This window comes from Ammodytes marinus (genome assembly GCF_949987685.1).
Source record: "Ammodytes marinus genome assembly, chromosome: 17".
Taxonomy (NCBI): domain Eukaryota; kingdom Metazoa; phylum Chordata; class Actinopteri; order Uranoscopiformes; family Ammodytidae; genus Ammodytes; species Ammodytes marinus.
Window position 1 is genome coordinate 5,102,770 of NC_137221.1, and position 15,648 is coordinate 5,118,417.

The window sequence follows — 15,648 nt, forward strand, 5'->3', positions numbered from 1 at the left end:
AAAAACACAAATGACTATTTTAATTTACATCTGCTGGCTATCCCAAACCTAAGTGCTGCATTTCTGCTTAGAGACTGATGACGACTAAAATATAATGCTATCCCATTGGTCTAAAGGTTTTAGCCATATTTTTATTTATTAAAGCAGAATAACACGGGGGTTCTTCTTTATCTTTGTTTTTTATTTTAATCTTTAAACTTTGATTAACAAACACAACCAGGAATGGCCGGATTGATAGCTGTGAATCATCTTGATGACCCATTTTGAATAGTTTCTTTGAGATGAGAGGACAGGACTAAACAAAACTAGTTTATACCCTTTCACTTTCGAATTCTTTGTTACGTACAAGGAAATTATCTTTGACGCATTGAGAATCACCTTCGTCATTTTGGAAAAATAAACACCTAAACTTTAGAATATTATTATATTATAGTTAATCCACTTTTATACACGATGGCTCTTTTTGACGTAAGCGGTTTTAAGCCCTATTCTGAACTCCGTAGGCAGATTCTGCCAGCAGGACAGACGCACCTCATCGACCGAACCAACCACTACAATTTCGGGACCAAAACTCAAGAATTTGCTGTGCCTCTGGGTTTAGACGTGAGTATCATTGCATCAAGTTTTGGTAAGAAAGGAATACACTGAATCGTATCCAGTAAACCTGCCAGACGCATGACGCGTCAGACGCGCTGTGGATCAAGTTATTTTACGCGTCGGTGGTTTTCAGTAGGCTATGTTGCGTGAGATCTTATTAAATATCATATGCTTTTTGTCTCAAATATCTGAATTATTGTCTAATAATATTAAGTTATGATAGATGTTCCAATCATGTCACACACGCACGCACGGACACACACACACACACACACACACACACACACACACACACACACACACACACACACACATCCCTTTCTTTCAGTACAGATTATATTACACATCAAGCGCGTCCCACTGAGTTACTTTTTTATTTATTTTAGCCTTCAGGATTTCTCAAATCCTGCAACCAGGATGGAGGTGTGTGTATAGAAATGAACCACGGTACGACCACCCTGGCCTTCAAGTTCAGACATGGAGTCATCGTGGCTGTGGACTCCAGAGCCTCAGCTGGCCGTTACTTGGGTAAATGTCCACACATGTTTGTAAACGTTCAAATTCAAATTCAAAGAACTTTATTTTTCCCGTGAGGGAACTTCATTTGTTCCGACAATTAACAAATGTCTCTTCTAGACCTGGCTAAAATAAAACAAGGTGGCACTGGCACTGCACATAAAGTTAGGGAAAGAGTGGGAAAAGTGAATTAATGCATAAGCAATGCATGGTCATTTTGCTTAGTCTGGGTTGGAGGTGGCAGCAGTTAGTCTGTCCATATAGACCTGGCCCTTGAGCAAGGCACCAAACCCCTAATTGCTTTGACCTTGGACTAGGTGTCCATGAACTAAATGTGAAAAACTATGTGACGTCTCTGCAGCCTCCAATGATGTCAACAAGGTCATAGAGATCAACCCCTACCTGCTAGGGACCATGTCGGGCAGCGCTGCAGACTGTCAGTACTGGGAGAGACTCCTAGCCAAAGAATGCAGGTTCGTCATGTTGTTTTTAATATTGTTATTAAACTTTCTATTGATCTGTGGGTGTTGTCTTTGTATTGCATGCTGTTTATATGCCATGTACAATGCACAACCATTTGATCTAGAGCCTGTTTTAGCTTCAATACTAATGAATAAAGTGTCACAGTTATGTTAGGGAGTTGGACACAGACTAGTCAATTCTTATATTAATGAGGTAAGAAACTGTAGAAAGCTTTCTGATTCAGTTTGTCCAATGACACTAAGAGATTCAGTGGTTAGGTCCAGGGTTTGAACTGCACATGGGAAACTAGGGTTTCCCTTTGATGTATGTTAGTAGGTATTATACAGCTAATCAGAACAGAAATGTATAACATAATTTCTTAATTCTAATACCATAAATGCAGGTGAATATATTTTTTAATGGAAACATGCATATAATACTTGCAATGCATGCAAATCAAATGCTACAAGTACAAATGTTTTTTATTATTCTTTCAGGCTGTACAGGCTGAGGAACAACCAGAGGATCTCTGTGGCTGCTGCCTCCAAGCTGCTGACTAACATGATGCTGGGTTACAGAGGCATGGGCCTGTCAATGGGAAGCATGATCTGTGGATGGGACAAAGAAGTACGTTTAATGTCTGTTACTGTAATATGGCTGTATTATAAAAGCAGTACTGGTGCATCATCGCTATTTAAATTTACTGATAAAACTCAATGATGAGTAGTCGTTACATTGATATTCACATGGCTTAATTTTTGCCAAATTATCATCATATAGACACCACTAACATACACACATTTCAATTATAGGTATGTTATAGGCTGCACTTACAAAAATCAACATATCAATATCTCTATAAAAAATCTATAACAAACAGATAATACCTCATTAAATAAGTAAACTGCATATAAACTAATCATTTTCCTGCTGATCACATAATGACGTTGTGCTCTCCAGGGCCCTGGATTGTACTATGTGGATGATAATGGGACACGTCTGTCTGGTCGTATGTTCTCTACCGGCTGTGGAAGCAGTTTCGCCTACGGTGTGGTGGACAGCGGTTACCGGGAAGACATGACTGTAGAGGAGGCGTATGATCTGGGCCGTCGGGGCATCGTTCACGCTACACACAGGGATGCTTACTCTGGAGGGGTGGTCAACAGTGAGTATACTCTGAGAAGGCTCCAAGATTGCATTTAAGATTCAACATTTAGGTATAGCTTGTTTGTCCATTTAAGACCACACTAGCGGTATGGTTGGAAAAGTGAGTCAGCTCATCCAACTTTGTTTTATAGACAAATATCGAAAATAAAACAATGACAATTATTTACTGATAATTATTTACTATGCATTTTTATTAATTAATAATCAGATAAACCATTGCTATGCATCATCTCATTTTCAATAAGGTAATCCTCAGACATTAAAAATAAAAAATAAATCAACATTATAACATCAACAGGAAGACACATATACAGGTTTTCCCACGATTACATACCATACAATAAATAAAGTGACCTATCCTGTCAAACAAAACAACATCATGTAAAAGTCCCGAGTCTAACTTTGATGCTTTGTTACATGTCGCTCTCTATCTCTCTCTCTCTCTCTCTCTCCTCATTTCCTGTTAATGTCAATTAAAGCAGAGACTGACTGTTGTAGAGTCCTGAAATATATAAAGGTGTGGTCTGTTAGCACTTGAAAATGGTAAATTGTAATTTTTTCTTTATGTGTACATTTGTAGGAGTATGTGTATAAATGTGTGCTCATCTCTGTGTTTTTGTGTGTGTGTCTAGTGTACCACATGCAGGAGGACGGCTGGATAAAGGTGTGTAAGGAAGACGTGTCGGAGCTGATCCACCGCTACAAGAAGGGAATGTTCTGAGTTTGACGCCTAAACCAACCTCAGCACCTACAGTCCAATGACCTGTTTCTTACTAATATTATATAACTTGATTCTCTGATTTTATAAATGAATGAAGCTGATTGTGTATGGACAGGTGGGGTCCATTTATGATTTTTAGATCAATGAAATGTCAGTCAGAGTATGACATTCTATGTAGAACCATTTCTTGAACCCGAACTTGTCATAATTGAATTGTTAAATTCTTTGTTTGGTTATTGTTCTTAACATTATGTAGTGTAGGTACTGTGTGTCTTGATGCTATCGCTTTCCAAGATGACAGGGTGCAGTGTAACTGTGCTAAACATACATCCAGATAATCTTACCAACACAACATACAGCTACAATAAAAGAGTGTTGTTCAAATCACTACCCTGTCCTGTAATGATTAACTTCATCTGATATGTGATGTTGCCTTATGGTATGAAAGTAAAAAATTCATGAGCAAATTGTTTGAAGCAATTTTCAGCCTCTAGTAAAAATATGTTGACTAGTGGGTTATGTGTAAAATATAAATAGTACTCCAGTTCTTTACGTCTCTGTCCTTATTTATAGTAGTACAGTAATATTTTTGTCACATATGGCATCAGCTGTGATGTCACCTGTTTCCATGCAGAACTCGGTACCGTAGGTTTATACAATAGAGGAATTTGTCTTCACCATGAAAAAAAGCACGTTAATACGTATTCTTTACAGGTCTGTAAGGATCTGTTAATTTTCAAACACTGAACTTGTTACCTATTAAAAAAATTACTTAAATAAATTATAACAATAAAATAAAAACCAAGAAATAAAAATACATACCAAATGTTATCAGTTATATTTACAGCTGAGTGATATAAAGTAGGTGATTACATGTCTTTGGGTATTTTATTCTATAACCTACAGCACATAGCATATCATTTAAAAAATATAGTTGATTTGGAGAAGCCACAGAACTGGAGGAACTTCATGATAGCTGTCATCAGTTGCTAGGCAGACTTTAGTGTGACAGGTTATTCAGGTGAAAACCAAAGCACCACAGATCCCGGATATGTGCAATGTGAGTGGATCAGTATAGTCCTCTACACATTTATACAATATAAACTATTTTCACACACATTGAGAAATAGAAAAAAGATTCACAGTATTTTTAAAGCCTATGTTCCTCCTTTCATTAACTAAATACTTTTGAACTTAATGTGAAAACCTCTTATTACAACAGCAGCACACTGAGAGAAAGCAAAATAGTTTAAAAAAGTCTCTGTCATGACTTCACTCAGACAATCACAAAAAAGAGGGAACTTAGAAAATCATCACAATGATTTTATTGTCATGTGAAATGTCCAATTCAATCTTAAATTATCTAAGGTCTGCCTGAATAACTGTTTTTCATGCTCTTCATTTTAACTACAGGTCAAACAAGGTCATTTGGTATCCGTGACATTAGTGAATGCTCAGGTAACACTCAAAAAGACAGACATTTGGGACATTGGGCACTTTATTGAAAAGCAAAATTACAGTAAAAAAGCAATTTAACAGCAAAACATTATTTGTAATTTATCTTATTAACCCAACCCAAGATGTGATTTGCTGCTGTTCGAATTCTGTTTACCAAAAACTAAGACAGAAAACTTCCCCTGTCTCTTAATACTAACAGGAAATAGTTTCAAGAATATTTCTGTATGTGTGTTAAGAAGCTTAAAACATCCCACAACCCAGTCTCAGCCACAATTTAAATATTTCAAAACAGATCAAAAATAGATATTATGAAACAAAAAACAACATATTCCTGATTAATTAAGAAAAAACACAAACGTATAAGTTATTTGCTCAGGCCTGCATGAAGTCAAAACAATTTTATAATTTTTAAAGAAATATACATCCAAAACAAATTATAAGCTATTTACAACTGGAAAACAAATGTACTGATGCCTGTATTGTGTGTGTGTGTGTGAGTGTGTGTGTGTTTGTGTTTGTGCATGGATGTAGGCAACATTGATATGACTTTTCATTGTACGTGTAATTTCATGTTATACTGTACTTTTATTCAGGAACTTAATTTAAGACACCATTAGCGGAATTTTAGGGTGTCCATTTAACATAGTAAGTTTTCAGTTGTTGCTGACTGAATGATTTCCTCAATTGCCCCCAGTGATTTAAATACAAGCAGAGAAGTAAAGGATGTTATCTCAAGGTATATATCATCATGATGCCACACCGTAGGAGCACATATGTGTAAATGTGAATGCATGTACATGGAGGTGTGTGTGACTTACATCTAAATTCCCAGTATTGATTTTGACAGAAAACCCAAAGATCAGAAGTTGTATTATGGTGGATTTGTCTTAAATGAACACACTAATCTTTATAACATATATGTGGAAGATGCTGTGATGCTTTCATTATTCTGAATATATTGAATTTTACTAAGAAGAAGTCTTCCTCATTGGATTTACCAACATTTACCAAACTAAATGATCAAAATAAAGTGTCACCATTTGTATGATGTTTATAAAATATTTGTCAACAAATTTATCAGATTGCTTTTCTCTGATGAATAATCAATTCCTTCCCAGTTTACAGAGGAGAACGTGGTGACACTGCTCCTTGATCCAGTGCAAGATTTATCCATGAACCTAAAAAGACAAAAACAAAATTAAATAAGATTATTAAAATAAAGGTTTACTATGAATGTTTGGATACTTTTATTCAACAGAGCCACATTTTATACATTATCGTTAAGACACGAAATCAATTAATACAAAATGCTAACATTTTTGTTTGCTGACTTTATCAGATCTGACGTTTCTATAAGCATCTGTGCCTCTCGTATTTCTACAAGTCACAGACAGTTTTTTCCCCACATAGTTTAAGGCGTCTTTGTTTAACAACAGGTGTAACATTCCTGTCCCATATGAATCAACTCACTGTGTTCAGGTGATGAGTTTGTCATTCAGGCTTTTGGATTCAGTTCCTCCAAGACCTCAGAGGAATTAACAGCTGTGAGGTCAGAAACACATTGTTAGCTCACATCCTGCTCTCAACTGACACTGAGTTTTACAAACAGCTAACACTGCAGGAAAAAACATTCCTTAACAAAGTTCTTCAGCACTAAATCCAGAAACCAGGCATGTCAGGTCAGAGCAGATATATATATAAAAAAAGTCTAACTTACGAGATGGAGTTTGTTTGGCTGAAATAAAAAGAAAAGACAAATGATTTATGTTGTTACAGTTTAAACATCAGACTTTGTTATTTTCTTTACGGTGATGATTCGCTCTTTTTCTAAATCAAACTGGTAAATACATTTCTTCTATATTGTATTGAAATCTTTCATAATTTAATTTTCATCCTTTAGTCATATGATCATGGGACTGTGAGTGTGTGCTCACTGTTGGTTAAAACTCATTTGGATGAGCTGGAAGTTGTCTCACTTTTTTTATCTGAACAACAAATCAACTGAAAGATTAAAATCAAAATACTAAAAGAAGAGAACATTTTCCTGTTTAGGTCTCTCACCGTTTCTCTTCTTATAAATGAAGAATCCAGTAATCGCAGTGATGGCGACCAGAACAGCCACTGCAGCAACGATGATGGCAACCATGGCAATGCCATTCGCTGTAGATAAAACAACAACAAACAAATCACTGAATGAAATCTTCATTATCAAACATTTATAAAATACTTTTTTGATTGTTGATTTTTATGTATGAATGGGTGGACAAACGAAATTTAATGTAAAACAATAAGTCATTTAAATCAATTAAAAACTGTGACTTTAAATTAATAGAAATTATTTAATATTTTAAAGATATGCAGATACAAACATCAGGGTCCATAGTTAGTTATGTGCATTCGTTTATTACTGATATAAGCCTTATAATGATGTTTAGAAAAAATAGATGGAAGAAATTGAGAAAAAAGCAATATGAACAATATTTAAAAAATGAAATTCCATCGAACACATAAATACATGAACTACAGGACTGTTACAGTGAACTATAATGTGTTTCTACATTCATTGTCTCTGGTTCCAGTCTTACCTTCATTGGATCTGATCACGGCTTTGTCCAGTTCTGTGAGGAGGTCGTCCTTCACCCCAGAGAGCTGGAACACACATTGGTACTTCTTCCAGTCTTCTTCAGGTGAAACTTTCAGGTCAACACTCATCTGGAAGGATCCATCGTGGTTGGGGAGGATCTCTCCGTGGTCCATGCCCTCATGAAGATCCTCTCCATCTTTCCTCCAGAACATCACGGCTCTGTTGGGGTAGAAACCTGTAGCGTGGCAGCTGACTGGAGAGGAGGGAGTCTTCTGGAGGAGGGACACTGTGGGAAGGTCTGGAGAGCAAAGAGAAAGATGGTTTACAGGTAATTATATATCATCCTTCCTGTTCAATTTATTTTAAAGGCCTTAGGACCAGTGTTGGGAACGTTACTTTAAAAAAGTAATTAGTTATAGTTACTCACTACTTGTTCCAAAAAGTAACTGAGTTAGTAACTGAATTACTTTATAATAGAAGTAATTAGTTACCAGGGAAAGTAACTATTTGCGTTAGCCTACTGTAAAAAAAAAAGTTGCTGTAGCCTATGTCAACAAATTTGGATTTTTCTGAGCAGTTTTCACAAGTCAGTTGAAATGAGTAGAACAAACAGGTAGGCCTACTTGTAGGCTACATAACCTTCAATATGTATTACACATCAACAGACAGCAAGAGGTTTATCCTGCACTTCAAGTATTTTGTTCTCAACAAAAGTAGTAGAGGAAACTGCTGAATGTACCGTGCTGATCTGCTATAGGCCTATCACTGATTCACTTCAGGGGTGTCGGCTAAAACCACTATAGTAACCTAAATAATAAAACACTACTTAAGGCCAAAAACGTCAGACTATGAAGCATGAGACGATGAGAGGAGGAGTAAGGATTTATCCTATGTTTATTTCCTTCTTTAACATGCACAGCAGCATACAGATCCCAGGAAAATAACAGTAGCAATATTCGGCTCATGATGACACGCTAAACAGCTGTTTCAACCGGCGAATCGCGGCCGTTTAATAACGTGCATAAATTATAACTTATAGAGATCGGGAAACTCCATGCACTTACTCACAAGGGCGATGCAAACAAACTCAGACAGGGAGAGCACGTTTCAACCGTGGATTGATAGGTGGTTACTGCGGCAACGTGCAGGCTCACACAACAGAGAGAAAAAGAAAAAGAAACTTCACTAAACAGGCGCTCCGGCTGACTGACGTGACGGCGTTAACTGACAGTTATAATGTCATCCGCACTGAATAAAACACAACTTAAAACACACCGGTCTCCTCACTAGCAGTTAATTGTGTAGTAGGCTATGGAGCCAGGGGTGCATTCGGATTACACAGTTTATTCAATCAATTCATTGTAACGCACCGCATTTAACGTTCAGTAACGATAACGGCGTTGTGACGACGGAAAAAGTAATTAGTTAGATTACGCCGTTACTGAAAAAAGAACGGCGTTACCTAACGCCGTTATTTTAAACGGCGTTATTCCCAACACTGCTTAGGACACATACATTTTATATAGGATACGTTATATATGAAATGCAAATTAACCTTATTGTAAGTGTAACAGAGAAAAGACAGGAAGGACAGAGGACAAAACAGACGGATGAAGAGATATGAGGGCGATGAGATGAAAAGCAGGACATTTAGTGGCAGTAAGACGGTGAGAGAAAAACTGAGAAAAGCTTAAATGCAGCAGAAAGAAATAGTTGTGAAGTGTGTGATAGAAAGGAAGAAAGAGGTGGAGAGATGGAGAGCAGTGAGGGTGAAAATTAAAGAAAGAGAAATCTATGTAAATAATGGACAATGGATCTCTGTGTGTTGTAACTAATGTTACTGTTGGTTAGAAACAAAGAAGTCATATTAACATTGTTGTGTCCATTAAAATACTTCAGTTCATGTGATTCTACCTGTTCTCTGCAGAGAGCTCTTCCCGTAGGCCACATACTTCTTCAGCCACTCAGGACAAATCTGGGTGAGGTATTGTTTGTACTGTGCTGTCAGAGCTTTGTTATTATCCCACTTGTGTTTGGTGATGACGGCCTGTAGTACTGGAGCGACAAATGTCTCTGTCTTCAGGTCAAAGGCTATGAAATCTTCTCCATCATAACCATACTGTCTAAAACCACTGATGTCTCCAGTCTCATCATCCCATTCACAGCCGACCATCTGCTGGAACATGTGGACACCTGAGATAGAGAGAGAGAGAGAGAGAGAGAGAGAGAGAGAGAGAGAGAGAGAGAGAGAGAGAGAGAGAGGTTGTAGTTAATCAGAGTGTAATCCCAGCCCAGTCATCTATTATCAGCTGATATCACATCTTTCCCACAGAGACACACTGATCCACAGACACCAACACAGAGGATCTACACCTCCTGCTGTTATTGGCTCAATGGAAACATCTCACAGCCAATCATCATCTGGACAGTGTGGACGGAATCAGAGAGAGACACAGAGGCAGAGACTGCTGGGAGACAGAGTGAGACCCTAACACAGTCCATAACCTCTCCATACTGTCCATACTGGCTCCTGAGACTAACAGTTTATCTACAGTGTTGAAGGTGGTGTGACCTCATGTGAGCTGCAGAAACACACACACACACACACACACACACACACACACACACACACACACACACACACACACACACACACACACACACACACACACACACACACACACACACACACACACACACACACACACACACACACACACACACACACACACACACACACACACACACACACACACACACACACACACACACACACACACACACACAGGACTGTCCTGATGCTGCTCTAGAAGCTTCCACTGAAGGAGAGTCTGAGTTCAGGATTAGTCACTAGACTCTAGCTGCTCAGCCCGAACACTGTGTCCTGTCTCAGTGTGTTACTACAACGGCTCACAGTGAGGCAGAGACCAACTGGACCATTATGATACTGTGTCCTGATTGGTCCATCCATCTGTCAATCATTCCATACGACCAACAGCTGTTTACACCTGCAGACTTTGGTTGATGCCTCTTGGGACGGACCAGCACACTGTGGTCAGCACAGGAGAGTTAATCTAATCTAGTCTAGTCCTACTTTATATTTAGGGCTAAACTACTGATACTTTTCATTCTCAATTCATCTTATATTTTAGGATTAGGAGATGAACCATTTACTTATTTCAAACTGTCAGAAAATTGTGAAAATGTTCATCACATGTTCCCAGAGGCTGTGGTGAAATCTTCAAATTGCTTCTTTTGTGCGACTAAACAGTATTTAATATGAATTAATATAAAACTTAGAAAAGCAGCACATTCTCCTGTTTGATGAACTGAAACCAAATATTCAGATTTTTTTCTTAACAAAAAACTTTAAATTATTATTTAATTATCAAAATTATAGTCAATCTTTTTCTGTTATCAACTAATCAATTTTGTAAGCACTGTATATGTTTATTATGGGAAGGGCACACTGTGGTCTAGTATTGTTAATCTAATCTTATCTTTAATTTACAATATATTTAGGGCTAAAACTAATTATTCTTGTCATAATTGATCACATAATTAATACATTTTTATAAATCAATTATTTGTTTTCAATGTAAAATATAAAGAAATAAATTAATTCAATCTAATCTAATATTTATGGCTCAAACATATTATTCTTGTCACTATTCGTTATGTTAAGATTATTGCTTGACTGATCAACACATTGTTAAAACTGTAAAATGTAAAAAAAAATATATATGAAAAAAGGTTCAAATGTTCCCAGAGGCTGAGGTGAAATCTTTAAACTGCATCTTTTTGCAACTACATATAACAGTATTTAATATAAAATTACATGAAAAAGAGGAAATATTCTTATATTATGTTAATCTATTGTAATATGTTGTAATATCTATATATTATGGGATGGACAGGATGCTACAGTTGTCATGGTAGTAGAGTGGAGCTGTTAAACGTTTTAAACCTCTGATCTGAGTGAGACATTCAGCACATCTTCCGGTCAGCAGGTTTATTAAAACATTCTGAAGCAGCCTGTGTCCCGTTTACGGTCCTGCTCCGTAGTTTAAGAAACCAGGCGGTAATGTTCCTCTATCAGCTGTGTGTTGTCAAGCTGTTGTGATACACAGGTTCCTACAGTAGAAAGTTATTATGGACCGACTCACTGTGGGAAGCTCAGAGTTATTCTGATCTGATCTAGAGGAGATACAGTGTTAATAATCTCTGCTGGTTTTTATGGGATGGACAGAAACACTGTATCAGTTCAGCAGAATGCAGTGGCCTCAGTCTCAGTGTTTCTATTGTGTCAGACTGAGTTTCAGCAAAGAAAATCCTCCATCAAAATGAGTGAATAAAACTGTACTGAAAGAAAAGGATATGTGTGTGTGTGTGTGTGTGTGTGTGTGTGTGTGTGTGTGTGTGTGTGTGTGTGTGTGTGTGTGTGTGTGTGTGTGTGTGTGTGTGTGTGTTGTTTACTAAAATACAGGTTGAAAATAAAATTAAAATGTTATCAGTAGAAAGTGTAACATGAACAAACCTCCAGTTTGGTTGAAGCGCTGCTTTGCCACTTCAATGTTGGCTTTGAAGGACTGCTGGGTACCCAAAGCAATCTGAGTCTGCGAGTCCCAGTAGTCTGCTCTGTCTTCTGTGACTCTTTTCATCCAGTCCTGTTTGGGTTCTGCTCTCTTGGTGTTACTGTCATAGTGATCCATCACAACATCATCAACCATCCCAACAATCACAAACTCTGGGAAGTTTGGGACTCCAGAAGACGCAGTAAGGAAATACTTCAGAGAGTGAGACACTAAGAAAAAGTTAAGAAAATAATTTCAGTTTTTAAATCACAGTTTTATAAATTACTGAAAAAAATTTTCCTTTCCAGCACACAAATTCAAAAATAACTTAATTACAATCATCATAATAATCTCAATAAATACAAAAATAAATATATGGATTTAAAGTCTGCTCCAGAAACTATTTGCTACTATTTATTTACACTATTTTGGGTGATTTTATTTTTTATTAAATAAAATATAAAACCATTCATATATTTAGGTCATGCAGAAGTGTACCTGACTTTCACCTTTTTAAAGCAGTTTGTAAAATCACTGAACAAAATCTGAATGGGAAGTGAAAGTCCACTTTAGTTCTAGTGAGTGGAGTGAGTCATTTATTCTTCATGACGCTTCATCAGCAGGTAACACTCCTCATTATCGTGTTAGTTCCTTTATCGCTTTATATTCTTTCTTCTTTCATTGTGGTAATTTTTCATGATCAAGAAATTATTTATTAAAATGTTTTATATTTTTGTGGGAAGAGTTTGTGGCTTTAACATGTTTGAATATGATTTGTTGTTTTTAAATAAACAACCAAGAAGAAAAAAATATCTGACCTAGTCCCTTGTGTGACTCACTGTTAGCTATAAGATGAAGCATTATATTTAAGTTTAACTCTTAAGCTCTTCGATTACAAACATTGGTTTAAAACCAAATGTTAATTAATTTGATACGAGTCGAAGTCCATTGTTAACAGAAACAGATCTATATTCAAAAAAATTATCTAAATAAATATATTTTTATTTATTTCTCATGCAGTCATTCTGTAAACAGTTTTATTAGTATCAGTTATAAACTGAATTAAAAAATGTTTATCAACTCTAATATCCTTTGTTGAATTCCAACTCTTCCTCCACCGTTAACTGATGTTTAGTCCTGATATTTCAAAGAAGATTTAAGCAGTTGACATTTTTTGCAGATATCTGTGTTTCACCAATCAAATTATTGATCATGTCTGAATCCTCCACTGCCCTCTGCTGTCTGAATGAATGTAGATCATATGTCTGTGTTAAGTTGAACTGGTCACACTGAAAATCTGTCCATGTATAAACCTATTCCCTGTTAATGGATAATACCTGGACAGCATCATCCCACTGATGCTGAATGTTTGAGGCTGATACTAGTATAGATATTTAGGAGTTTAGAAATCCAATGTATAAGATAATAGTAATTTAAATAAAACTATTAACACATAAGATAAACAATGAATTGTTGTGACCTAGATACGCAGTGACTGTAATGGAGAAATGTTTCTGAAGTACAGTTGTTAGTTGTTTCCTGTTACTGATTGGCGACAGAAACATTGTCATACATAAATCTGCAATAATCTGATATCAGCAGATATATCGGTGACCAGTTTATCTGTCCAGCTCTACTAACACGATGCTATTGTACATTCAGTAAATGTAACAACTACCTGAGTCAGGTGTCTGGACCCAAACAACAAACCTAAGTATGGACAGACTACGTTACAGCACGTGAGTATTTCAGTGTGTGGAGTCAAATTATTTGAAGAAAGACTTGACATATATTTCTAAACAGACCTATAAAAATGGAACAAAATATATAAGGGTAAAAAATGTGGCGTTATGAACTTAATTTCTATGTCCAGAAGGTTGTCAGTGATTGTATTTTTTCTTAGTTTTTTGTTTTACAAGTAGGCATACTTAACAAGATAACACTTTTTCTTTAAAACTGTTTATGTTGTTTCCAGTTTTCTTTATCTGAGTGTTTGGCGCTGCGTAGTTATGCTGTGTCGATCAGACCGTATTGAACTCAATGGTCTTCCTGATCAAATAAACTACAATAAAGGAACAAAAATAGATCATTTGGGTAGAAAAAAAACCTATGAGAAATAAACCAGTCTATCTTTCTTGTCAGAAATTCCGCAGTAGCTATACACATGTTATGTTGTTATTCAATGAGTTGCACAGACAAGATTAAGGCTACAGGTAGGCCTACTCATGCGAACTTTAAGATCTGAATAAAAATAAAAATGTTAAGCGTTTCCAGAGTCTGCAATATAGTCCTTGAACTAAACAAATACAGACTATACAGAAAACCAAACATCAAACATTGTAAGCTACATTCTAAAGACATGACGCACTTTTTATTTTACAATAAAATGAGTTAAAACATTATTGACTCACCTGCCGCCGCGCCATGTAGACACAGAAGAACCACAAATATCAAATCCTTCATCGTGGTCTTAATTTTTCTTTATCCAGAGAGAAACGTTGGTACCAGCATGAGCTCCAGAGTTGAAATAAGGGAAAACCAAGGAGAGGCGTTTATATAAAACTCCCTCTGAGCCAATGGGAATTTAGCTCGAGCACCAACGTCATTTATATCTGGGTAGAACTGACCCAGAGAGGTTATGAACGAAAGTGAAACTTTGGTGAGCCCATTTCAGCGCATAATACTTGCTTATTTAGAAGGATGGGGAGACATGCGGGGCTTTAGTCTGGTGTCTCAGCTTTGTTCTCATGAAAGGAGGATTAAACTTTCTGCTGCTCAGATCCTGTGTGATGTTTCATAGACTTTTAATGTGCAGACATGTGTTAAAGGTCAGAGGTTACTGTCCAGCTACAGGGCAGATAGAATGGACTTTGAGGGGATGCAGTAGTTTCTTATTGTTCTGTTGCTCTGTGTCGCTGCCCTGGGGTTGAAAACAGTCTAGACACAAATATCAACAACTAACAGCAAATTAAAGTGAGGTTTTATTCATGTTCTAGTGAGTAAATGTGGTGAGGTGCTCCCCCCAGTGGCTCAAACCTGCAGCTGATGTGCAGCAGTGCAGTTACTCAGTGTGAACTCTTATTATCTGTTGTTTTAAACAGGTTTGTGTTCAATCAAACCGTCTGGTTAATAAATGAGATGGAGAGGAAAATATTGTAACCTTTATGAAGTCCATGTCCAATTAGAAATTGTATTTATAATGTGACACTGGCTGAAATTAGCCTAATATCAATACAGACATAATAATAAAACCAAATAGAGTCTCCAATGAAATGATATCTCACCTCAGTGTTTTAGGTTGAAATGAAAACAAGAAGCGAATGAATAGAAGCGAAGCAGAAAGAGAGTCAGAGAGCTTCTTAAACACAGACATCAGATCAGCTCTGAACCATGTGGAGCTGTGGACGCTGAAAACTGCTTGAACAAGAGAAATGTAACACCACCGCTGATGTTTGAACACTTGATGCTGTTTCTCATTCTGCTGTTGCTGTGACGCTGTTCATACTCTGTTTCTATCCTCATGTGTTGAGTCCAGAAGGAATGCCCGAAATGAAATTTAATTAATTGAT

General features: G+C 36.7%; 2 protein-coding genes across 2 annotated transcripts; one reads left to right on the forward strand and one right to left on the reverse strand.

Moving 5' to 3' along the window:
• Positions 1 to 151: 151 nt before the first annotated feature.
• psmb8a (proteasome 20S subunit beta 8A) lies at positions 152 to 4,010 on the forward strand. The gene is made up of 6 exons (XM_080045180.1): positions 152 to 603; positions 984 to 1,125; positions 1,475 to 1,586; positions 2,073 to 2,202; positions 2,536 to 2,740; positions 3,375 to 4,010. Exons 1-6 carry the CDS (start codon positions 454 to 456, stop codon positions 3,461 to 3,463), a joined length of 828 nt encoding a protein of 275 aa, XP_079901306.1. The 5' UTR covers positions 152 to 453; the 3' UTR covers positions 3,464 to 4,010.
• Positions 4,011 to 5,395: 1,385 nt separating this feature from the next.
• On the reverse strand, positions 5,396 to 14,601 carry LOC307263886 (class I histocompatibility antigen, F10 alpha chain). The gene is made up of 8 exons (XM_080045171.1): positions 14,491 to 14,601; positions 12,043 to 12,309; positions 9,420 to 9,698; positions 7,507 to 7,803; positions 6,983 to 7,081; positions 6,639 to 6,656; positions 6,392 to 6,463; positions 5,396 to 6,099 (listed from the first exon to the last, which is right to left on the reverse strand). The coding sequence occupies exons 1-7, from the start codon at positions 14,540 to 14,542 to the stop codon at positions 6,417 to 6,419; spliced, it is 1,059 nt and encodes a 352-aa protein (XP_079901297.1). The 5' UTR covers positions 14,543 to 14,601; the 3' UTR covers positions 5,396 to 6,099; positions 6,392 to 6,416.
• Between the last annotated feature and the right edge of the window lie 1,047 nt (positions 14,602 to 15,648).

Coding starts and splice junctions, on each gene's coding strand:
- LOC307263886 (XM_080045171.1), bottom strand. CDS start 14,542: ATGAAGGATTTGATATTTGTGGTTCTTCTGTGTCTACATGGCGCGGCG. Junction 9,699..12,042: donor GCGCTTCAACCAAACTGGAG/GTTTGTTCATGT, acceptor TCTCTATCTCAG/GTGTCCACATGTTCCAGCAG. Junction 7,082..7,506: donor CGTGATCAGATCCAATGAAG/GTAAGACTGGAA, acceptor TTTTATCTACAG/CGAATGGCATTGCCATGGTT.
- psmb8a (XM_080045180.1), top strand. CDS start 454: ATGGCTCTTTTTGACGTAAGCGGTTTTAAGCCCTATTCTGAACTCCGT. Junction 1,126..1,474: donor CTCAGCTGGCCGTTACTTGG/GTAAATGTCCAC, acceptor ACGTCTCTGCAG/CCTCCAATGATGTCAACAAG. Junction 2,741..3,374: donor CTCTGGAGGGGTGGTCAACA/GTGAGTATACTC, acceptor GTGTGTGTCTAG/TGTACCACATGCAGGAGGAC.